General features: G+C 51.6%; 1 protein-coding gene across 7 annotated transcripts in view; it reads right to left on the reverse strand.

Moving 5' to 3' along the window:
* Window positions 1-13,578: 13,578 nt before the first annotated feature.
* NOS1 (nitric oxide synthase 1) overlaps window positions 13,579-23,820 on the reverse strand; it is a gene marked incomplete at its 3' end in the record, with an annotated part of 153,740 nt that continues 143,498 nt past the window's right edge. For 6 of the 7 annotated variants that reach the window (XM_081285810.1, XM_081285811.1, XM_081285815.1 and 3 more), the window contains 7 exons: window positions 21,205-21,415; window positions 20,515-20,602; window positions 19,594-19,715; window positions 18,273-18,421; window positions 16,886-17,080; window positions 15,298-15,416; window positions 13,579-14,184 (listed from right to left, as the gene is read on the reverse strand). In XM_081285810.1, the coding sequence (XP_081141936.1) occupies window positions 14,169-14,184; window positions 15,298-15,416; window positions 16,886-17,080; window positions 18,273-18,421; window positions 19,594-19,715; window positions 20,515-20,602; window positions 21,205-21,415 (900 nt within the window). Of the gene's footprint in view, window positions 14,185-15,293; window positions 15,417-16,885; window positions 17,081-18,272; window positions 18,422-19,593; window positions 19,716-20,514; window positions 20,603-21,204; window positions 21,416-23,820 lie in introns of those variants that run through there. The other variant, XM_081285816.1, reaches the window with a different exon arrangement.

A 23,820-nucleotide genomic window follows, 5' to 3' on the forward strand; every position in this document is an offset into this window, starting at 1 on the left:
CAGTGATCTCGTTTGGGTACTGAGCCACGCATTCTGCTTGCTTTTGAGGACTCTTCCCCAGAGCACTCTATGATAGTGAAGGGCAGTAATCATAGCCTCCAGATTTGTGTCCTGCATGCCCATTCTACCATATATAGACCCATATATTCTAGATAAGGGAAACAGGGCTCCTATGGATGGTAGCTACTGATTCAGTCACAGGGATCAAAAACCTGGACTTGAACGCTTAAAGCAGTATTGACCACCCAGGTGTGGGTGCATGTTTTCAATACCTGCATCTACTCTGGTTTTTTTGGTTTTTTTTTACTCCAGTTCAGTGCAAGGCCCTGTGCTGGGTACCCTAGAGATACAGAGGTGAGAAAAAACAGAGTCCTTGTGCCCCAAGAGCTCAAATTCCAACTAGTGTTAGAAAGACCTGTTGTCATTATCTAGAGGCCGTCGTGAAGTAGTCCCCTCAACTAGGAAATCAGGATGCCCTGAGAAAGCTGAACTAGAAAAATGACCTTAGAAATAAATCTGAAATCTGTGACATTGTTGCAAAGGGAAAAACACCACCTCTCCTGGCCTATCTGAAGCCATTCCCTTCTCCACTAGCTGTTCATGTCCCTGGATAAGCTGGTCTCCTTTCTCCTCCCACTTTTGTCCTTCTGTTGGATACTATTCTTGCAGCCTGGAATACAAGGCCTCCTCATCCTCTCTGTTCTCATCAAGACTCCTCTTCCTCCCGGGGAAGCTTAGCTTCTCCTTTTCCACAACCCAGCACCAAATATTGCTCCTTCCCCCCTCCCCCCGCTGCATTTTTCAGTCTTGTAATTATTTCCTTAATTAATAACCATTTATTCATCCTGTCTCTTTCCCGTTGGATCTGCAGTGACTTCAGGGTCATAAAAGTCACCTCTGGATGTCAGTTTACTAGGCACAGACCTTGCATGTAGCAGATTCTCAATAATTGTCTGTCCCTGCAAATGTCTTGCTGGTTCTTTGGTTCGAGCAAGTTACTTAGCTTTTGTGAGGCCCTGTTTTCTCACCTGTAAATTGGGAATAATAAAAATGCTTGCCTCCTGGGGTCATTGGGAGGAGTGAGTAGATTTGTGTCCTAAGTGTGGAGCATACTGCTGGGCACAGAGAAAGTGCTCAATAAAAGTGTGTTCCTGGGGAAGTATGGGGTGTGGGTGAGTGTATCCAGGGCCCACGGGAATGTCACTTGGTGGGGGGCCACTGTGGGCTGGGATCTTGGGCAGATGCACAGTACTCCACTTCAGCGCCTCTGACTCTTCCCATTTCCTGCTCCAGCTCTTCCCTAAAATCAGACTCAAATTGAAAAATGAAGTTCAAGTGTGGGTATGGGTGCCTGTATTTGCGTGTGGGAAGAGAAACTGTCTGCTAGTGGGTAAATCGTGTTCAGAGCAGGAAAGATGACTTCAGGCTCAGACTCCCAAAGACCATACCAAATGCTGCACAAATTCACCTCCTTCTGTCTCCCCAGCCTCTATCCCAGGCCCTGCTGTGGCCCTGACCCTGACAAGTTGCAAACCAATCTTGACTGTACTCAGATAAACAGGTTCCTATCAGTCTGGGAGGCAGACCCCAGGGCAGGTGAGATGATCTGCTCAGGGGGAGCTTATGAGCTGCGGCTGCTTCCTTATTGACTAATTTGGTTGTGTCCTGATCAAAAATGACCAAGATACTGGTGGGAACAAGCAGTCTCTTGTCAACCCAAGAGACCCCCTGCACAGCTGCAGGATAAAAGGTTTTTGTGTTTTGCAATGCTGGGGATGGAACCCAGGGCCTCACGCCTGCTAAGCAAGCCCTCTACTGCTGAGCTACATCCCCAGCCCTAGAAGGAGGCTTTATTATTGAATAATCATTAAGCCAGACTGTGCCACATCTCACAGGTAATGTCTTAAAGAAATCATAAACTTGGAAAGTAATCCTACTTTTTTTTTTTTTTCATATGCAGCCAAACCCTGCAGTATATCTGAGCTCTCTGGTTTCATGCTAACCTGCCCTCGGGCAAGAGCACTTGACCTTCTCATTTAGGATACATTCTTAGTTCATTTTAGACTTGCCTGCTAATGTCGGTACCCACTGTGCTGGCCAATTGCCGGTGCCTCAAGGAACAATAAAACTTCTCAAATCTTTAGACACAGGTGGTTACAGTTTGGAACAAAGAGCTTGAACTAAACCCCCACAGTGACAGGGAGGTAGGGACAATGTCTTCCTTGATATTTACATTTCAAATAGATGGAGTGCAGGCCCTGGCTGAAAAACATTCCTGGGTCAAACCGGCAAGAAGTTTGTTTAGCCTTGGAAAAGATTGATAAAGTGCAGTGTAGACATGAAAGGGAACGCTGTTTGGCCATAGAAAGGGGGTGTGCTACAACGTGAATGAACTTGAAGACCTATTGCTGAGTAAGAAAGCCAGACACAGAAGGACTAATATGGTATGATCCCACTTACCTATGGAACACGGAGAATAGGTAAACTCAGAAAGAATGTAGATTAGAGGTCATTTGGGGGCTGGGAAGAAGGAAGGGAGGGGAAATTATTTATAAACAGGCATAGTATTTCTGTTCAGGGTGATGAAAAAGTTCTGGGAATAGCGGCGATAGATGCAAAGCTATGTGATGTTCTTCATGCCAGGAATTATACATTTTAAAATGGTCAAGATGGCCAGGCGCTGTGGTGCACACCTGTAATCCCAGCAGCTCCGGAGGAGACTGAGGCAGGAGCCATTTAGCGAGGCGCTAAGCAACTCAGTGAGACCCTGTCTCTAAATAAAATATTAAAAAGGGCTAAGGATGGGGCTCAGGGGTTAAGCACCCCTGAGTTCAATACCTGGTACCAAAAAAAAAATTCAATTCTGCCTATGTAATACAGTAAAAAAAATGCACACACAAAATTTACGTCTATCAAAGGGACAGAAGATATAGTAACAAAGAATTGAAGAAAGGAAGTCAAGGGTGGCACATGCCTGTAATCCCAGCTACTCCGAAGGCTGAGACAGGAGGATCAAAAGTTCAAAGCCAGCCTCAGCAACTTAGCAAGATCCTGTCTCAAAATAACCAAAAAAAAAAAAAAAAAAAAAGGCTGGGGATGTAGCACCCTCAATTCAATCCCCAGTATCCAATGCTCCCAAATCAGTGGTAGAATACTTGCTGAGCATTCAGGAGCCCTGGATTTTATCCCCAGCATGGAGGTGGGGAGAGAGTAGGTTTCTTTTATTTTTACTCTACAAAATTCTCCTGCCAAACTGTCCTTACTCCCTGAATGTATCCCAGGACCTGGTCCCCATTCGCCTAGTCCTTGCTTAAAAACACGCTCTGGGCTCCATCCTACCTGCCCCCCCCACCACCACCCAGAATCCTCTAGGGCATGTTCTCCTTCACTTCAGCAAGGAAGTAAACTTATTTGGTTGGACTCAAAGTGTCCTTCTGGTTGTCTTTGGCTCTTGGGCTTCAATATCCCTCTCCCGTGAAGTCTCCATAATCGAGTTAGCGATAGCTTCAATCTGCCTGGAAACCTTCTCACTCTAAATACAGCTGGCCTTCAGGACCCACAGGGTCCACATCTGCAGATTCAACCAACCAACCAAACAGGGATCAGAAATGTTCCAAACTCCCCCAAGACCTTTTCTTGTCAGAATTTCCTAAACCATACAGAATAACAACTATCTGCAGAGCATTTACACGGCCTAGGTATTCGAGGTGATCTGGGACGACTTCAGGTGTACGGAGGATGGACATGAATTTCATGGAGCTATGCCATTTGATATAAGGGATCTGATTGTTACCGATCCCGGCCCATGTGGCTGATGTCACAATAGGGTGATCACTGAAGCCATGAGTTTTGAAAAAGAGGCAAAGTTTATTTTCAAGGTGGCTAGGCATGGAGATGAGAGCCCAAGTCTCAAATCTGCCTCCCCAGGATAGGTTTTGGGGGTGTTTATGGGGTAAAAAGTGGGGTGATTGAAGGCGTGAGGGAAGGTGACTGGAGTTGAGCAATAAGTGGTCTCTGTGGCTCCTGGAGGGGCACATTCAGAAAACCCAGGGAAGAGTGTGTGGCCCCCTGAGGTCAAAGGTCACCCATCGGATACCTGCGGAGACCCAAGTGAAGTCAGCGGTTTTGACCAAAGTGGCCTTCGAGTCCTGGAAAAATAACTTGGGTAACCCTTATCATCCACACCCAGGAGATGTCACAGAGGTCACCTACAGCAGAGCTAGCAGGAGACACACAGCTCAACCCTGTGACCTTCGAACTTAGTGATTTGTAAACACAATTTAAAGCAAAGACTCAAAAGCAAATGCAGCTTGAGGGGTGTACTCAGGTTTCCCGGGCTTCCCAAGGGATGGCTGGGGACACAGCCTTTCTTCGCTGGTTTGTCTCTTCTCCTGCCTTCCCCTCCAGCTCTGCTCCACAGGTCACAGACTGGGCAGCTTCTTCTGTCTCCTTCCTTCACCAAGTCCCTGTCTGTCCTGCAGTGTGTGTCCCCACACCGTCAGAACGCACACACTGCTGAGGGTGACGCGCAGACTTGGGTTTCGCAGGGCCTGGAGCTTACACTGTTTGGAAGCCAGCCCTGTTTTAGAAAAAAGAACACCCCAGGAGCAGCCTGCTAGGTTCACGGGGTGGAGGGTGGGGGAGTGAGCACAGCAGGGGGCTGGCGGGGCCTTTCCAACCAAGAGGCCCGAAGTCCACTTCATCAGCTTAATGGCACCGGTGTCTCTTCCCAGGACACAGTCACCTCCGCCAGAGCAGGGCCCTGGCCAATTCTGCTCCAGTATCTTTTGAAAATACTGCAGGGTGTGCGAGAGCCTCACGATATCTACAGGGATGTCTACAGATATCTTTGCCGGATCCACTAATCCCCCGTCCCTGCCCTCTTGCTCCCAAAGTGTCCTGGAGTTACCTCACTGCGATCATCTTCCCTGGTTAGCTTGGTCACCTTATTTAAACGCCGTCACTTTGCTTTTCCCTCCAGTCCACATTACTTCCCCCTCTCGAACATATTCTTTGTTATTTTTTTCCTTCAAGTTTTTATTTTTTTCTTCAAGGAGCAAGATCTCTCGTCCTACTAGGATGTGGACCTTCTGTTTGACTCTCTTGGTCAGCATTAGGCACACAGTAGGCCCTCCTTGTATTCCCATGAGTGAATGAATGAATGGGTTCTGAAAATGCGTTAGTTGAGCTGACTTTACTTTGCATGTGAGGCAGACAGGAATCTTTTGGGGGTTTTGGTGGGTGGACTCTGTTAGGCTGCATCAGGACCCCCATATTCTAATTCCTGGAACCTGTTGAATGCGTTACCTTACCTGGCCAAAGAGGCTTTTCCAAAGTGATTAAGTTAGGAAACTTGCGATGAAGAGATTATCCTAGATTATCTGGCTGAGCCCAGTAAAATCACAAGAATCCTCAGGAGAAGGGGGCAGGAAGGTCAGAGTCCGAGAGAGAAAATGTGGCAATGAGAAGCAGAGATTCGAGTGAGGCGGGGTCATCAGTGAAGCAATGGCGGCAGAAGCTTCTAGAAGCTTCTGGAAGGTGGAAAGGGCAAGGAAACTTCTGTGCTTTTCAAGGAAGGCAATTCTTCCACCTTGGAGGAAAGAGGAAGAGGTGTCTCCACATAGATGTGGCCAAAAGCTTTCAGTGGAAAACTGCATTTCCAGTGGTGACTTTTCTCAAAACTTGTTCAACAAAAGAGATTCCATTGCACAAGGCATAATGCTTAATTCATGCTACAGGGAAGAGCATGTGGCCTCCTTCAAGCTTATGGTCTGTCTTGAGACTTTCTCCCACGGTGCTTTACCCAGCTACATGCCATGGCACGAGGAAGAGGAGCCACTCTCTCCTCCCGAGGGCCCTCTGTAAAGAGGCTTCCTTTTGCTGATGTGGGTTCAACACTATATTGATCCACCCGATGGCCAATACACTCCTGTTTTCATTTTCTTGGCCACATTGGGAAGGGTTCGATGGAAAAAAAGAAAACAATAAATACATTTTTACTATATGACTGACAGTGAAGCCTGTATGCTTGATCAATCTGCTGTGGCTTAAAGTCCTTTAATCTCCATGCCCCTCCCCACCCCACCCTGGTCCCCCACCCCCTTCTCCTGTGATCTGTGCTTGGGAAGGTTCTGTTTTGGTGTAAACTTAAAATTTTCACCTGGTTGCCAGGCAACAGAAGCCATCTAGTCGGAGGGGGCCTATCTGGGCTCTGAGGTTGGTCCTGCCCAAATCCCAGTGTGTGTGGGAATCATGGGGGGAGCAGGTTAAACCCTTGGGCATCCAGGTCTTCCCCTGCACCAGGGCTCAAGGTCAGGAGGGGGAGAAGGGTGCAGGAACTGCCTCTTTATAGAGGTGACCTGTGACAGCAAGTGGTCTGAAAAGTCCAGAGGAACTCGGGGATGGCTGCTTAAACTTCTAGAAGGAAAAAAAAAAAGCGGAGGAAATTAGGAGTTTGGACCTATTTATTTTTCCATTCTATTCCATTCCATCTCAGTGTATTGGTGTATTATCTCATTTATTCCTATCACAAACCAATGCAGTCCCAACAACCACCACCTGCTTTATGCTGAAGGAAGGGAGGAACAGAGACATTGGGTAATTTAATCCAAAGCTGCACAGTTAAGAAGTGCAGGAGCTGGGATTTGAATCAAAACAGTCTGGGAGTCTTAGCAGCGTGGATGACACACAAGAATGCAGTTTCTTGGGCTGAAACAGACATTTACTATATATTGAACTGGTACAAGATATCTGATTCCCCTATGTCTCAGTCTCCCAGGCTTTTACTGGGGAGAATGCAGTCAAGTCTGGAATAGCAACATGCTGATGAATTTCTCTGAACTTATCCTCATCCTTAAGCATGACTGGGAATGATATTAGGCCAAAGCATTTGTGTGAAGACTGGCTTTTTATAACTGTTCCCCATACTTTTAATTAGCTAATATATATGTGTGTGTATGTTTTTTTTGTTGTGTTAGTGGTAGTGCTCTACCACTTGGCTACACCCTCAGCCCTTTTTATCTTTTGTTTTGAGACAGGGTTTTGCAAATAGCTGAGGCTGACCTCTAATTTACAATCCTCCTGCCTCAGCCTCCTAAGTAGCTGGGGTGATTATACCACTGTAACTGGCAAATGAGCTAATACAGCAAGCTAATACTGGAAAGAGTTCCCTGACTCTGCTGTGTCTCTGATCTTCATCTTGAACAGGACCTTGGACATGAGGCTCAGGGATGGGTGTCTAATTGGGGGTGTCTGGGTGTGTGTGGGGGGTTACTGGGGATTGAACTCAGGGGCACTCGACCACCAAGCCACATCCCCAGCCCTGTTTTGTATTTTATTTAGAGACAGGGTCTCACCAAGTTGCTTAGGGCTTCGCTTTTGCCGAGGCTGGCTTTGACCTCAGGATCCTCCTGCCTCAGCCTCCCGAATCTCTGGGATTACGGGTGTGCACCACCGCACCCGGCTGGGGGAAGTTATCTTGTAATTTAAAAAGCCAAATGTCTAAAGTGGTTTTGATAATCGGGAAATGGGGGTAGCTGTCAAAAGGCCCACAGGGTCCAAATGGCCATGTTCCCTCCCCGTCTGCCTCTGGTCTACCCCTCTACAGCAGGGATGGAGGGTATAAAACATGGCTCTTTAGTCCCAAATCGGGACACCCTCTAGATGCCATCTTTAGATCCCCCCTGCCTGATTGGCAGAGGCTTTGGTTGAGGTTTCTGCTGAGGGCCATTACCAAGTAGGAATGACGCATCGATTTCCTTGCCAGCGTACCCCATGTTAATGATTTCGCTGTTGACATTGCATGTAAGGTGACCTTGCTCAAAGACCAAGGCGGATCCGGGTTTAGAGCTGATCAGGTTTGAGGAAGTATCCCGGTCCTTGGGTTAAGGGCGTTCCCAGTTTAAGACCTTGGATTTTAGGGAAGTTCGATGTTGAGGATTATTGCTGCTGGAATTAGGGCGTTCCTGCTGCCTGAGCTCCCGTTGAGTTCTCGTGAGATTGAGAGAACATTTTTGGGAAGAAAGCCTCGTGGAGGAGGTGAATTGGGCGGCAGAACGGGATTGCCCCAGAACGTGTGTGGAGGCCGGTGTGAGTTGGGGAATAAAGAATTGCTGTTTGAATCTACAAAGCTGTGAGGTGGCTCGTGATTCTGTGCCCAGCCAAGACTGCGGCAGGTTTCCCCTCTGACCGGCTGGACTCCCACCCCTTCCCTTCCCTAGTCCGGTAGCCCCCCTTTACCAGCCTCCTGCCAGCCCTGCCTCAGAGCCCGCTGCCCGGGGGCACCCAGCCTGTGAGGGCGCCCTCCCAGCGGGCAGAGGCATGAGACATTCCCAGCACGAGCCACAGAGAAGACAAGAGCCGGCCGAGTTGAGTCCACTTTTTTAATATTTTAACCATAACGCAAACAGGCAGATGTAGACTTCTGTTACATCCCATAAAATCGGAAGATGAGAACTATACAGAAGAAGAGCATGCGCCGAACTCGCAAAGGGCACGGGGTGGGCGTCGGTCCTTGAGGAAAGTGCTGGGGCGAGCACACAGGACACAGGGCAGGTTAGCAGCATTGAGAGCTCAGAGGTAGGGGCATCTGAGTTCCTAACAGCGTGTGAGTGTGTGTGTGTGTGTGTGTGTGTGTGTGTGAGAGAGAGGGGACCCCAGCTCCGGCCACCTCCCCAGCCTCCCCAGGCCCAGAGTGGACACCTACGATGACCCGTCCAGCTCTCTGGTCCTTGTAGAAAACCACCCATGAGCCTGGAGTGGGTAATTACAGTCACAACCACAACACAGTGACAAAAATGATGGGGAGCACAAGGGGACCTCAGAGCCAGCGCAAGACTGCACCAGGCTACCAGGGGCTTCGTTAGAACGGACACCCAGGACAGAGCATCTTAGCAAAACAGAGCCCCCCATCTTTCTGGTGCAGCGGGGGGCTGGTGAAGCTGTGTAAGTCCTTCAATCTCGGTTTGGCAGTGGATGATGACCTTCTCCAAGAGGTCTATAATGGGAAGGCCTGGGGTGGCTGGTAGGCATCCTGTTGTCCCCGATGTCCAGGAGCCGTGGTTCTCAGCCCAAGGGGTGCCAGACGCTGCCTGCCCAGGGGACAATGAACACTGTGCAATGACCCATTTGGTTCTCACGATTGGCAGGAGATGGATATCAGCAACTTTTGGGTGCATGTCACCAATGCTACTCAACATCCTATGACGCCCGGGATGCCACCGTGATAAAGAATGGCTGAGCCCCAAACACCAATAATGCTGAGGTTGATGGGCTCAGGACTAGAGTCTCTGGGAGGTTCGAAGCCAAATCTGGGCACTTGCATGTATAGAGTCGTTGTCGAAAAGACTTCAGGAAGCAGCATGCCAAGGCATTGTCCCCTGCCTGCCAAGGCCACCATGCTCATCACTGAATTAGATGTGCCTGCTTGACCAGAACCATTTAGATATTTCAAGGGACAAAACGAACTCATAAATACGCTAAGGCATGTAAACTTGGACCATCTCCCTTGCCAGTATTACAGGTTGCATGCCCCTTAGGTGAAGTCCTTGGGACCAGGGGTGTTTTGGATTCTGGATTTAAAAAAAAAATTTGGAAATATTTGCATATACATAATGAGATATCTTGGGGGGTGGGACCAAGTCTAAATAGGAAACTCATTTAGATTTCATATACCCCTCATATGCATGGCCTGAGGGTGGCTTTATACAATATTTCTAATAGTTTTGTGCATAAATTGAATTTTCCATTTGCACTGCGGTGTGGGTGCCCAAAGTTTTGGATTTGGAGGCATTCTGGATTGGAGATTTGGGACGCTCAACGGGGAACAGACACTGAAGGCTACCAGATCCCATACTAGAGTCACAGAGGGTCTGGGGGAAAATGATGACTGCTTGGGTCCTCTGTCCACCAGGTGGGGACTGGGAGTGTGCTGAAGAGGGGCCAGGGAGAGGAGGAGAGGGGACCAGGCCAGCGTCAGCTCCTGAAAGCCAAAATCCACATGACAGGGACCATTGGTGTCGAGTCCTTGGGAGGTAGCCAGCTCTCAGCCCCTCTAGACCTCCCATCCCGGCTCCTGGCCTTGAATTTTGGAGCCCAAGGGGACATTCGATCCTGGAGACGTGGGGAAGACTCCTGCCAGCAGTCCTGGGCGACTTGATGTTTTGGCGAGAGGCTTGGGGGCGAGACTTCTTGCTGGAGACCCGGGGGAGTGAGGTGGAACCACTCAGGAACCACGGCTGGACTGAAACCCAACCCTGGAGCCCACTGTGCCCCACGGCTGCGCTGCGGGTGGGCGGGGGCTGTGGAGTGGGGCAGGCAGCTAGCTTGCCCGCCCCGGCAGGAACCATTTGCCCCCCAATATAGGTCAGAACAGCACTGCCTTGTTGTGGGCTTAGGGCAAAACCTGACCTCCTAGGAAGCCCAAAGCAGGTGGCTGCTCAGAGCGTTTGGCAGGAGGAGCCTCCGTTCCTAGGCCAGCATCTCCAGTTAAGAGTCCGTTTTCATTGTGCACATCTGGACCCTGTTGGACCTTGGAAGGGCTCACTCTGGACCTGCAGAGAGCTGGCCATCGGGTCAAGGCTGCAAACTCAACTTCCCTGGGAGCCCGACTTTTTCACAGCTCCAATTTTTTTTAATCTTCACTGTCCAAAGGGCATCCGGTCCTGCTGGTTCAGCCCCTGGACTCTGTGTATCATTACTGCTGCCTCTTGTCTGGCTCACACCTTAGTGACAGCAACTGTCCGTCCGCGGTTCAGCCCTGCACACTCTAGCCTGTGGTCAGAACCTTCTCTGGCAACATAATTCCAATCACCTTCATTTCCCTTTGGGAAAGACACCCGTAAGGACCTCTCTGTCACCTACTAGGCACCGTCTAAGCCCTGCTATGCCGCTCACCTCGCCCCGCTATCTGGTCCTGGCCACCGTCCCAGGGTTCCCCCTCAGCAGTTCTACCTGGCTCTGCCTCCAAACCAGCCCTGAAGCACCCCACACTCCCTGCCTACGCCTGCCTCGGATTCCTCCTCCTCCCCCTGCGGCCACTCGTCTTCCATTGTCCATGGTGAAATCCTACGCACCCCCCCATGCCCCAGACACGCATATCCATCCTAAGGGCATCTCCCTGCCCACTGGATTCTAGCCTTCTGCAGGGCAGCAGCCACACTTTGCTAGTCTCTGTAGACACCTTCCACACCCCGGGGAGGCCAGGCGTGGTACCAATAAGTGAGAAATCAAAATTTGTGGGCGTTTGGGCTGGGTGCCGTTACTGGGCATCGTCTCAGGATCTCCTTGTTGGACAGGAGGATCTACAGACATGGAAAGGTCAAGTCATCACGGCCACCTGCTTAAAAAGGGACCCAGGTCTGTTCTAAAACTCCGTTTTGGTGGATCTTCAGTGTTTCCCCTTAAAAAATAACAACAAAAAAACCAAAAAACCCCAAACCAAACCAAACCAAAACAGAACGCCTGGCTGTCACACACCCAGGACACCAAGGAAGGGCCTCTCTCCTCCCAGGGGGCTCAACGGTGTTCTTCCCCACACGAGGTGTGGAGCTGTGGTCACAGTGGGGACGGTACAGTCTGATGTGCCTGTGTCCCTGTTTCAGGACTATCTCATGAGCTTCCTGGACAAACCCACTTTTATGAGGTGGGTTATGGTCAGAGCTACCAGTTTAGCAGGGAGAGGCAAATAAAGGGACCCCTACCTGGGTAACCCTTTGGTTTACCCATTGCTAACCTGTGTCTTGCTCCTGTGGTTGGTTCTGGGGACTGAACTAGATGCCGCCAGCAGGGGGCAGCATCCGCCCACCCTGGATCGGAGCTCAACCCACAGTGGTCGCTGCCTCTTCCCCGGGCTAAGCAGTAGGGTGGGGCTCTCTGGGGTGGGAAATCTCCGCCCAGGAGAAAAACACATCAGCTTGGTCTCCTGTCCTCTAACAGGGAGTTATGAAGCTGTTTGTGTCTGAGGTTTAAAAAAAAAAAAGCCCTGCTTGGGCAGAAAGATGAATGCTGGTTATATGATTATTTCTCTGGACTCTCTGACAAAACGAAAAGATGTTTCCATCTGTCCCCGGCTTCTAGAAGGGGAGAGGTGTACAGGCGGCAGGTGCCCGGCACACACTAAGCGCTCCTCATTCAGCAGTGGAAACTTGGTTTGGAGAGGGAAGTGGTGATGGATTCCTCTTTGATGGAGGTTGACCTAATCATTCGGTCCTGGGGAACTAGAGACATCTTAGAAAGTGTCCCCAAGGGTTCAAAGGGTTGGAAAAACCATTTAAAAAGTGCCTGGGAGAAAAGCTACTAGGAGCCCAGCATCAAGCTGGCAGGACTGAGGAGGTTGGAGCTGGCTTCCCTCCAGGTGGGAAAGGGTGGCTTCGGGACACCAAGGGCTGAGTCTCTGCATCCGTGGAAGCCTGAACCGGAAAACCTGGGATTAACCGGAGGCGGGAGAGATTAGAACTGGGACAAACTCCAGATACCAGGGACACCCATGGGGGCTGCCGGGGACGGTGGGTGAAGATGAGCTGTGGCTTGTCCTTTCAAGATCCTTGGGGTCTTGATACCCCACCTGTAAAGCCCTTCCCCATGGGCCATGGAGGTACTTTCTCTCTGTCCACCCTCTACACTGAGCATCAGGAAGGCAATGTCCTGCATAGGACCTCAAGGGGACAGAGTTCTTCTGTGGGACAAAACAAAACCAACATGACAGAAGGCTAGAACGGACCCACCGCTGGACCCTGGAGGGTGAGGTGGGGGGGGGGGTCATGGGATTTGGATGCTGCCTGACATTGATTTTAGCACTTGAGTGTGGAAGGGACCTCCCTCCGCATTTACTCCGAGGGGACAAACTCTGCAGGCCACCTGCCCCAATTCCTGCCAGAGACTTGGCTACCCAGTTGTTTTTTTTTTTTTTTTTTTTGGATCCGAGTGGAAGGTATTATTTATTTGCCAAAAATTATTTCGGTAGGTTCAATAATCCGGAGGCCAATTTTAGAAAGCAGAAAGCCCCAGGGTTCCTAGAGAAAAACCCACAGGGGGCCTCCGTCCACTCAGATCCCTTTTAACTGACCTCGCCACGTATCTTTTATCCTAAGGTAAAGCCGCAAGCCCCACTTGGAGGAAAAAGAAAATAATGACCACTGTATTCTCCTTTGACAGAACGCCCCCGCTGTGAAACGTTAGGCTCCACCCATTCGTCCCTTTCAGGTCGGTAGCAATTTGATGCGGGGATAGCCAAGTGGGAAGACGGTATGTCCAGCAGGTTCCCGTGGACCGCACGGCTCTGGGCCTCACGGATGGGATCCCTGGGAAGGGCTCGATGAACGTGGCGGGGCCACGCTGGCTGGGGTAGGTGGGCTTGGGGAGGGGTCTGCCCAAGCCATTGGTGGTATGGTGAGGATTCCACCGACTGGCCTCAGAATCCAGATGCATCGAATCCACGACTTGCCATTTCACGGGGAGATTGTCCCCTCCACCACCACAGCCCCCTCCTCATTCCCTAACCCTTCTTTGGGGAGCCTCAGAGTGTTTTAAGGGACGTCAGTGCAGACCCTCAATTACAGATACACGAGGATTCAACGTGGGCCAGGGGCACGTTTCTTGGCACCAAGGGTCTTTCACGAAGGCAGTGGACGCAGGTCTAAGATGGACAGGTTTGCACGGGCAAGAGGACAGACGGAGACCCGGGCCCGTCCTGCGCACGTCTCACACACACGACCAAAACAGGGATCGTGAGAAAGGAGGGGGGACTCCAGAGGGACCAGCTCAGAAGGCTTCTGTCCAGAACCTGCAGCCTTTCCAGGGGATAGCAGAAGAGAGACCCGAGAGGAGCAGTGGCCACGATCCGGTGGTTTCATGCACCCGCGATTTGCCCTCATTGTCATCGGCAGGACAGAAGTGAGGCGTGGTTTCGGGAGAGCCACCGCAGGGTACGAAGGCGTCGCGTCGAGGCAGGAAAACTCAAGGAGCAGACCCAGGGGGGCTGAGGAAGCCACTGCGGGGGCAGGAACCCAGAGGAGGACACCAGGACACAGCAACAGGACGAGAGGCAGAGCGGGGACCCGGGGGTCCTGGAGGAAAGGTGCAGCCGTGTGTGCGCCTGTAGGAAGCCCGCAGCCGCCCCTGTGCAGCACTTGGGGTGGCCACCTGCTGTCCCTCTAGGCTGGAGAATCCACTTAGGAGCTGAAGACCCTGTGGGAGCAGAGGAGGGCGGGCATTAGTGTCACAGGAGCTGGGGGAAGCCACCCAGGGGCTTCTGACAATCAAGGAAGGTGTGATCTTTTACAGTTATTCATTTATTTATTTTTTGCTGTACTGGGGGTCGAACCCAGGGCCTCACACATGCCAGGCAAGCGCTCTACCACTAAGCGACGTCCCCACCTCTTTAAAAATTTTTTAAAATTTATTTTATTTTGGTACTGGGGATGGAACCCAGAGGGATTTTTTTTTTTTTTTTTGAACCAGGGATTGAACTCAGAGGCACTCGACCACTGAGCCACATCCCCAGCCCTTTTTAAATTTTTTTATTTAGAGACAGGGTCTCACTGAGTTGCTGAGCGCCTTGCTAAGTGGCGGAGGCTGGCTTTGAATTCGAGATCCTCCTGCCTCAGCCTCCTGAGCCCCTGGGATGACAGGCGTGTGCCACGGCACCCAGCTAGCTGTGAGGAGGGCGTGATCTCAAAGGCGGTCATGTGAGCCGAGTGGGCACAAAGTATGTCTGGAGACAGGTGCCTCGCTTCGAAGAGCTAACAGTAAAATTGCCGAGTGTAAGAACCAAGTGTGAGTGTGCCCTTGTGCTCTGGGACGGCTGGATTCCTGCCTGTGTCAGGGCACATGGCCGGGGTGCGGGGAGGGCATGGGGCAGAGAGATTGCCACGAGGCTGCCGTGTCCGGGAGTTAAGGTAAGGTTACATGCTGAGACATCACCCCTGTCTGTGTTTCCAGCCATTTCTAGGGGGTGAGTCAAACTGCCAACATTCTAGCAGTTGAAATTGCACTGAGGAGAAAGCCACCGTCAACCTGGTGCAGAGTGAGAGCCACCACAGCCGTAGGGGGCACCCCAGACAGATGCCGTGTGCTAAGCAGGGTCTTCAGACCTCCCTGGACTGACCGCGGTGGTGCCCCAGGTCCCTAACTGCACATAGAGCAGGTCTGGGGCAGCGCAGGAATTGCATTTCTAACAGGTCTCCAGAGGGTGGCAGTGTGCTGCTGGCCCAGGGACCCCATGGTGGGCAAGTCAGCCGTCCCTGTCCATGGGACAGAAGAGAGGACACAGCCTACCCTTCCCGGGCGGGGCCGACTTACTCATCTGTCTCTTTTTTGCTCTCTTCAATGAAGGCAATGGACTCAGATCTAAGGCGGTTGGTCACTTCGTAGGTTCTCAGGGTGACTCCAAAGATATCCTCATGGTACCGGTTGTCATCCTAGGGGACAGAAACCGCCAGGGAATGGCCCTCAGATGCCAGACAAAGGCTTGCAAAGGGCGTAGATAGGATGGATACCCCCGAGTGGAATGTACCCATAGGAGACGGTTCCTAGAGACACCAGGCTGAGCCGCGTGTCCCCAGGGAACCTCTGATCTCCAAGGCTCTGTGTCAGTGAGACTCTACCTCGAGGGCAGGGGGCCGCTCTAGTCCAGTGGAACGCTGGTGTTGCCATGCGGAAATGGGGCCACAGATGGGCAGACGTGGAACCCAGAGTGACCAAGCCAAGCGGGAAGTTCACCGTTCTCCCCTCTCCTCCCTCTAACCTGTTCCTGCAAATTCAGACCTGGGCAAGGCAGGGGTCCGTGGGAAATGTCCCAGGGCGGGGAGATCAGTGGGTCAAGAGGAATAAAAGTGGCTGGGAAGCCACCAGGGTACACCCCCACAGCTGCCCAGAGTGGGGACCCCTGGGGAGGCAAGGATTTTGGAAGCCATGGGAGTGCCTCTGGCAGGGTGGGCAGTCAGGGGCGGGAGGCAAAACCATCTGGATGCTGAGGAGGGGCAGTGGCCGGGGGCGTGTTCAGCCTGCCAGGCCCCTGTGCTGGTCCAGTCTCCCTGGACCCACCTGTAGAGCGGGTCTGTGTTTAGTTAGGAAGGGTTTTCAACTGTATCCTACAGAGTCCTGGGGAACCCAGGACAGCGTGTGGGAGGATCAGGGCAGAGAGACAAGGATAGGGCAGCTCCGCAGCTCTGCTCAGACACACGCCATCAGAAACTCTTTTTAAAAATCTCCCTGGGGTTTAGCATCAGATTTAGAGTAAGGGCTTCTTCCATACACCTGTCGATCACTGCTCATTCAGGAAAGCAAGGGAAAGGAGGGGACCACACCTAGAGATCTGTAGGGGTCTAGGACTGTGTTGGATTTGGGGAGGTTGGTCACATGGTTAGGACTTTGCTGATTGAGCCATCACCAGTCTCTGCCCAACCTTTGGGTGTGTCAGGAAATGATCCTTCCTTCAGGGTAGACGCAGCTCCATGCCAAGGTGCATGGTTTAGAGAGCTAAGCATGGGGTGGCTTTCAGACCTCTGTCTCTCCCTTGGACAGATCTTTTTGTTCAGTGCTCTACCTGTACGACTGCAGAGGGCAGTTTTGCAGCTTGGTTCTGGGGGCAGAGAAAATTGGGTTGAGTTCATTTCTATATAACTAACTAGAGGTCCACTCGCTATTTCCACACATGACAGTTCTCAACCATATTTACTACATGCACCTGCATGCCCAGCCATCCTACCTCCTTTCTCAATCAGGATTTGGGACTCCTCCCCTGACTCCTTATAACCTGTACTCTCAATCATAAGTGCAAAAGTGACATGTCATCACAGCTCCCCAAATTATCGACAGGTGGGGCGGGAAGAAGAGACAGGAAGGATGCGAGACAAGGGACCCAGACGCCAGCCTGTTGCTCACTCACCCTCAGCCTGCTGATGAATACTCCGGCATCCTCCTCCGAGAGCTTCCCCTGCTGGGCCATGATGCGCTGGACGGCTTTGAGGACATCGGCGGCCATGGTGACATCTCCACATACGTAAATGTGGCCCCCTTGCTCCTTCAGGGCTCGGTACACAGTCTCGGCCAGCTGATCTTGCAGGACATCCTGCACGTACTTCTGCAGGGAGGGGAGGGTCTGTGAGGAGGGCCAGGGCTCTGGGAGGGGCAGGGCAGGGCTCAGGGGCTTGCAGGTGTTCCCAGGGGAAAGGGGCCAGGAGCTGGGAAGAGCGAAATGGGTAAGGTGGAAAGGGGGTGCCTGGGGTGTGAAGGAGCGACTCCCCACGTTGGGCAACCAGAGCTCAAGTCTGCTGAGGACCCTCCAGGGAGCCGGAGAGAGAGTCCCAGAGTCATCCCCAGGAAGAGAGGCATTATCCATGTGCTCCTCTCCCGTGGCCGCTGCTCACACACGGGTGTTAACATCTGTACCCACCGCGGTGCGGCAGGCACCCCAGGCCGCAGTGCCAGAGAATCCTCAGGACAGACGGCAGGGCTAAGGCAAGATGGGGGTGGCCAGCCTGCACCTCTGCAGAAGTGGCTAAAGCAGCAAGGGCTGGACTCAGAGGTGGGCTGGGAGCGGGAGGGGGCACAGGGGCGTCTCACATGGCCTTCGCGAGTTTTTCTTTGACTTGTCCTGGAAACTCCGTGCCAGGTGAGACTCACATTCATTTGGAACCTCCCGGGTGCCATTAAGATTGACAGACTTCCCCAGGAACTGCTCTGCATGCCCGCCAGCCACAGAGGCCCCAGCCCCTTCCCTGGGACCCTGGGGACATCTCTAAGACCCAGCAGAAGCCTGGGCCAGTCCATTCCGATTGGTACTATGACCTCTGACGGGCGGTTAACTTATACTTTTGAAATAGTTTATTTGTTTATTTATTTAAAACTAACTTTTAAAAAATGGTGGTAAAATATACAGAATATACAACCTACCATGCTCAAGTGCGTGATTGTGATTCCATGGCATTAAATGACATTCACCGTGTTGTGCGGCCATCGCCACTATCCAGTTGCAGAGTTTTGTGTCACTCCAATGGAAACCAGGCCCTGGCTCCCTGTGACCCCTCTTCCCTGGTCCTGCACATTCTCAAATCTGCTTTTGGTCTGTGCATTTCCTGCTTTGAGCATTTCATGTCTGTAAAGTCCTATAATATGGGCTGCTAAATATTTTAAAATAGATGCCCTCTCCTGGGTTTCTCAAGTGTGGAGTCAATCCACAGCAGGGGATTCAGACAGGGCAAGGGGGTCTCTAAGACAGGACTTGCTAGGGTGTGTTCGCGTAGGAGTGCGTTAGTGGGCGGGGCTGGGCTTACCTTTGGTTTGTCTGGCTCCCGGGAGTAGGCCGTGTACAGCTCTCGGAAGACCCCTTTGTTCTTGGCCTGTAGGGTCTCCTCCCTGTAGATGTGGTCTATCTTGGATTGCCGGCACCCGAAGACCAGGACCATGGGGCAGGGACTCATTCCTGGGGACCGGGAAGATCTCATGTCACTGACGGCTCTGACACCTGATGAGGGGGTAGCTGAGCAGGCAGAAGCTCACAGACAACAGGGCAGGAGGTCAGGTGTGTTCGGATCTCCCTTCCCTGGCTCCTAGACAACTTAGCAGCCTCTACCATCAGGCAGTGCTAAGAGCCCAGACTTGAGCTCCAACACCTGGTCCAAATCCCTGCTCTGTGTGACAAAGCACAACCAACTGCACCTCTAAGCCTCAGTTTTTCCCTGTGCAAAATGAAACCAGCAGTCCCTCCGTATTGACAGGAGAAGGACCCCAGGACCCTGTTCAGATCCCCCAACCTGACAGCATGCTCTACTCCCTTAAATAAATGGTGCAGTATTTGCATAGAAACTTTGCAGATCCTCTGGATGATCTGTGCTACCGCAACAGTGTAAATGTTAGGGAAATAGATGTTACAGTATCTTTTAGGGAGTCATAACCAGAAAAACAGTCTGCATATGCTCAGTACAGATGCAATACGTTTCTTTGGGTATTTCAGGCCTGTAGTTGGTGAACCTGTAGATTCAAAACTCATGGAATGGGCGGGGGGTGGGGCGGCCGTAATAGCAACAACTACATCATGGAATTACCTTGAGAAATAAGTGTGCAATATAAAAACTGGGCACACTCAATGAATACTTTATAAATGTTAGCTTTTCTGCAGAACAATGTTTTCTTGGGCAGGTCCTGATTTTTGAGTTGCTTTTCTGTTTTATGGGTTGCTACCCACCCAGCACCTTCCTTCAGGTTGAGCACTTATTAGGTGCTGGAGGAATCCTTGTTTGATCAGGGCCACGCTTGTGGGGTGTCTCCTTCTCCCAAAAATGGAACTGTTACAGCTCTCACCTAGCAGAGTCTGCTCTTGAATAACAGTCCGCGGGAGAATCACATCAACACAGCCATTTGATAAGGGCGCAGGCTGACCCTGCTTGAATTTTTATGAGGGGCTGTACCTTAAATAATCAAAGTGCCGTCCCTGGGCATGGAATTTCAAGCCGCGAGGCCATGCCGGGTGGGAGATTTGTTTGGCTGCCTTCCCCCCACCCCTTCTAGGCATCGAGGCAACGGAGAAGCTGCTGCCATTCCCTGGGGCTGGAAAGGAAGAGGTGGAAAGGAAGAGGCTGCCGGGCTGCACCCCACCTTTGTGTTGAATGTCAAATTGCCGCTGCTGCCAGAAGCTTCGGAAAGGGGCGATGCCAGTTCCTGGGCCAACCAGGATGCAGGGGACCTGGGGGTTTCGGGGCAGGTGGAAGCTGGGTGCACTGGGACAAGAAGAGAAAGTCAGAAGCTCTGCTGAGGTCAGATCCCGTCCAGGACGGCAGAGCCTGAGGTAGACAGGCGCCCGAGTCCCGCAGACACGTAGAGCCACTTAGTGCTCTTCACCTGGGACCAGGGAACTGGGCTGGGAAGCCCTGGTACACCCACCCCTGAGATCTTAAATCAGAGCTCCCTGGACACCAGAGCTTAAAGAACCACCCGGAGACGTTAAACCTGAAGATTTCTGGGGAGGCAGCGAAGTGGGGCTCAGGACTCTATTTTTGAGACGCTCCAGGAGATTTGGAAAATGGTATGTGGACTGAGTGGGAACATCCCACCCCCAACAGCTGAGAAGAAGGGTTGGCTATGGCCACCATTCAGGGAGAGAAGTGGCTGAGGGTTGAACCACTGTGCCTCACAGGTCGAAGCTCTAAACCTGAGTTGGGGAGGAAACTCTAATGGATGGGATGGTTGGATCTTCTCCATCTCTAAGAAACTGGGAACCGTTTGAAGGTGACCAGAAGAATTTGGATAGACTTTTCACCCGTCTGAGATGTCTGCGCCTGACTGCCCAGCATGCAGAGCAGAATGCACACTTGATAAATATCTACAGCGTTGACTTGACCTTGCTTAGAGGGCACACTTAGCTCCATGTATTGCTCGGCCCCAAGATCTCGTTACCCAAACAACTTGGGGCGATGCGGGAGGGAAACTGGTGCTGATCCCGTCCATCCCAGCCCTCAACTTGTGATACCAACATGCAGATTTGGGATGACTGTTTGTCTTTTGTCCTTGGCTACTTACCCCCGCACGAAACAGGGGACCACTTCGCCAGCCTGTATCCGGTTGAGCCAGGAGGAGCACACACCATGGTGAATTGGTCCTTCTCCATCTAGCGGGGGAAGCAGGATGATCTGGTGCATCTACCCCCCTCCCCCCAGCAGCATGGCTTCTCCTTCCTCCAATGCCAGAACGCTCATGGGCTGACCCCATATTTCTGCTTTGGAATTCCTACTCGGGATCCCCTCCTCTGAAGGGGAAGAGGAGACGGTAGAGCCGAAGTGAGCTCATGGCTGCATGCCTGCCCCGAGTGCACCCTCCATTCCCATCCACTGGAAGGACCCCCCTCGGGGTGGTCTGGGTGGCTCCCTGGGGTCCGGGTTACAGAGATCTTCAGATCATGGAGGGACAGTATAGGAACAGAGGTGGGGTCGTCTGACCCAGCTGGGCACCTGCTACAGCAGAGCACCCCCCCAGGGAATGGTGGGGTGGCCTGTTCTCGTTGCTGTCTTGGGGTGCGAGGAGATGGAGCCTCCCACATGCCCGTCTGGCCTCTCTCCTAACTCTGCTGGGGCTTGGTTCTGCCCCAGGACAGTTTGCTTGCCCTGCGGGGATTTGGGGGTTGGCCTGTGATTAGTGGCTTAGGGAGAGACCACCTGTGGAGGTCTTGGGGTGAAATGAAGCCCGGGGGGCTCTCTCAGCTCCTCTGCCCACCTCGGGTGTGGTAGGAGACGATGGCCACGGTGAGGTGCACCTCGTCGGGGTACATGTCCGGGGAGGAGCTGATGGAATAGTAACGGGGCTGCAGCAGGGACAGCTGGGTGAGGAGCAGGGTGGCCGGCATCTGGATGGACGGGAACTCCTCCAGCACCTCCACCACGGTGGGGTTCTTGCCCCATTTCCACTCCTCGTACTCCTGCAAGCCCTGTGCCAAGGAGAGGGCGGAGAGAGGTTGAGTCCAGGGAAACAAAGGAGGAGGAGCACGTGCACAGGAATTCTGCCGCTCCAGGATCTCATCGTCCGAGGACCTTATCAAATAGACACCATCTTCGTGCCTGTGGGCTGCTGCACCAAAATACCTCAGGATGGTGAATCCAGACCACAGAAATGCAGTGCTCACAGTCCTGGAGGCTGGGAAGTTCAAGGTCAAGGGGCCAGCAGAATCTGGTGAAATCTGCTCTTCATCTACAGCACCTGCTATGTGTCCTCACGTGGTAGGAGGGGAGAACTAGCTCCCTCGGGGCTCTTTTATAAAGATACTGATCCTATACACCGGGGAGAGCCCTCTCCACACGGTCACTTCCCTGAGGTCCCATTTCGTAATGCCATCACCCTGGCTATATGAATTTTGACACATAATTTTGGGGTTGGGGGACAGACAATTTCAGACCATAGCAGGCATTTCGATCATCCCCATTTTACAGATGAGGACATTGAACATGACAGAGGTTCCGTGGCTACTCAGCGACGATGGCTGGAATCTGAATCTTAAGTGGTGGGGGTGGGTGGCAAACCTCATCCTGTGCGCCAATCCTGACCTGCCCCCTGTGAGATAAGAATTGTTTTTTTGGGGGGGCTGGGGATATGGCTCAAGTAGTAGCATGCTCGCCTGGCATGCGTGAGGCACTGGGTTTGTTCCTCAGCACCACATAAAAATAAAACAAAGATATTGGGTCCACCTAAAGCTAAAAAATAAATATTTTTTTTAAAAAAGAATTTTTACTTTCTTAAATGGTTGGGGAATAAACAAATCAAAAGGAGAACAATACCTTATGGCATAAGAATATGGTACAATAAAATTCACGCCAGTGTCTGTGAGTGGTTGGACAAGAACATGGTCACATCATCTACGCAGCTGTATGATTATTTTGATTATTTTTGATTATTTTTTTTTTAAAGAGAGAGTGAGAGAGGAGAGAGAGAGAGAGAGAGAGAGAGAGAGAGAGAGAGAGAGAGAGAGAATTTTTAATATTTATTTTTTAGTTCTCTGCAGACACAACATCTTTGTTGGTATGTGGTGCTGAGGATCGAACCCGGGCCGCACGCATGCCAGGCGAGCGCGCTACCGCTTGAGCCACATCCCCAGCCCCGCGCAGCTGTATGATGATGGCAGAATGAACAGTTGTCACAAAGACCCAACGGGCCATGAGCCTACAATACTGATTACCTGGACTTTTATAGGAAAAAGTCTGCCAATCCCTGCTCTGAGTGGCCTGGCCTGAGATTCTGTGCTCCTGACCCTGAGGAAAGCCGAGGCATACTGAGTCCCGGCTGGTGCAGCAGGTGCAGAAGGCAGGCTCGAGATTTGTTTGGTTGCTGAGCCTGGAAATGCATCCTTGGAGAGATGGCCAATTTCAAGATGGTGACAGACAGCCCAGGAAAAGCAGGCTGGGGTGTGGAGGACCATATGTGGGGGCATATTGATAGCAAAGGCCGGTGGTTCCCAGGGAACACAGGAACCCTGGGGCTCCTACATCCCAGATAACGCCCTGGGTGGTTCCTTGTTGATATAAGAGACTCAGTTTCTGAGACCAGGGGTAAGGTCAATTACAAGGGCTTTGTGTAACACACTCCTGAAGACCCTCTTTGCCTTATCAAAGAGCATGGCATCCTTGGGAATGTGCATGTCCAGCCTACAGCCTCGATGACATCCAGCCGCTGGAGTGTAACTGACCAAGAGCCCCAGATGGACATACACCTGCAAATGACATTCATCACCAGTTCTGGGGCCACGTCTGGCTTCTACAGACTGCTTCCAGCCCTTGGAGAGTGGTGTGCTATTCAGAAGAGATGGACTTATACATATGGTTGCGTTAAGTCCTAACTTTAAATAATCCTGAGCAGAGGGCACAGCCTCTGGTCCCTTCTCATATCCCCTCATTAATTACAACATTTAAATAAAAGTTTTACATGGACATAATCTAAAAAGTTAAATAAGTCTGCCAAGCTTATGATTAAAAATAATGGCCTCCTGTTCCCCTGCTCCTGTATGTTTCCAGCTCCCCAGAGGTAGCCACTTATAACTCTGTATCTGCTTCTTCTGAATCATGTGCACCTGCTAACTAGCCTTTTTCTTGTGCCTGCCATTCAGTCCCATCTCCTGGACAGCAGAACGCTAACCCATCTTTTGAGCCTGGGTGGTCCTCCTCGGCAGGATTCTTACTGAGCAGGATGTGCAGCAGCTAGGGGTAAGTGAGTCCATGGTGTTTCTAAGCAAGAGTGGTAAACTTGGTCACCAGAGGCCTCTATGTCTAGTCATTCTACCTATAGCTCCTCTGCCACTCTGTTCCTTTTTCTTCCAAGCATGGGCTAAAATGGTGCTCCCAGAAG

The sequence above is a fragment of the Spermophilus citellus genome (assembly GCF_964194105.1).
Source record: "Spermophilus citellus genome assembly, chromosome: 3".
NCBI classification, from domain to species: domain Eukaryota; kingdom Metazoa; phylum Chordata; class Mammalia; order Rodentia; family Sciuridae; genus Spermophilus; species Spermophilus citellus.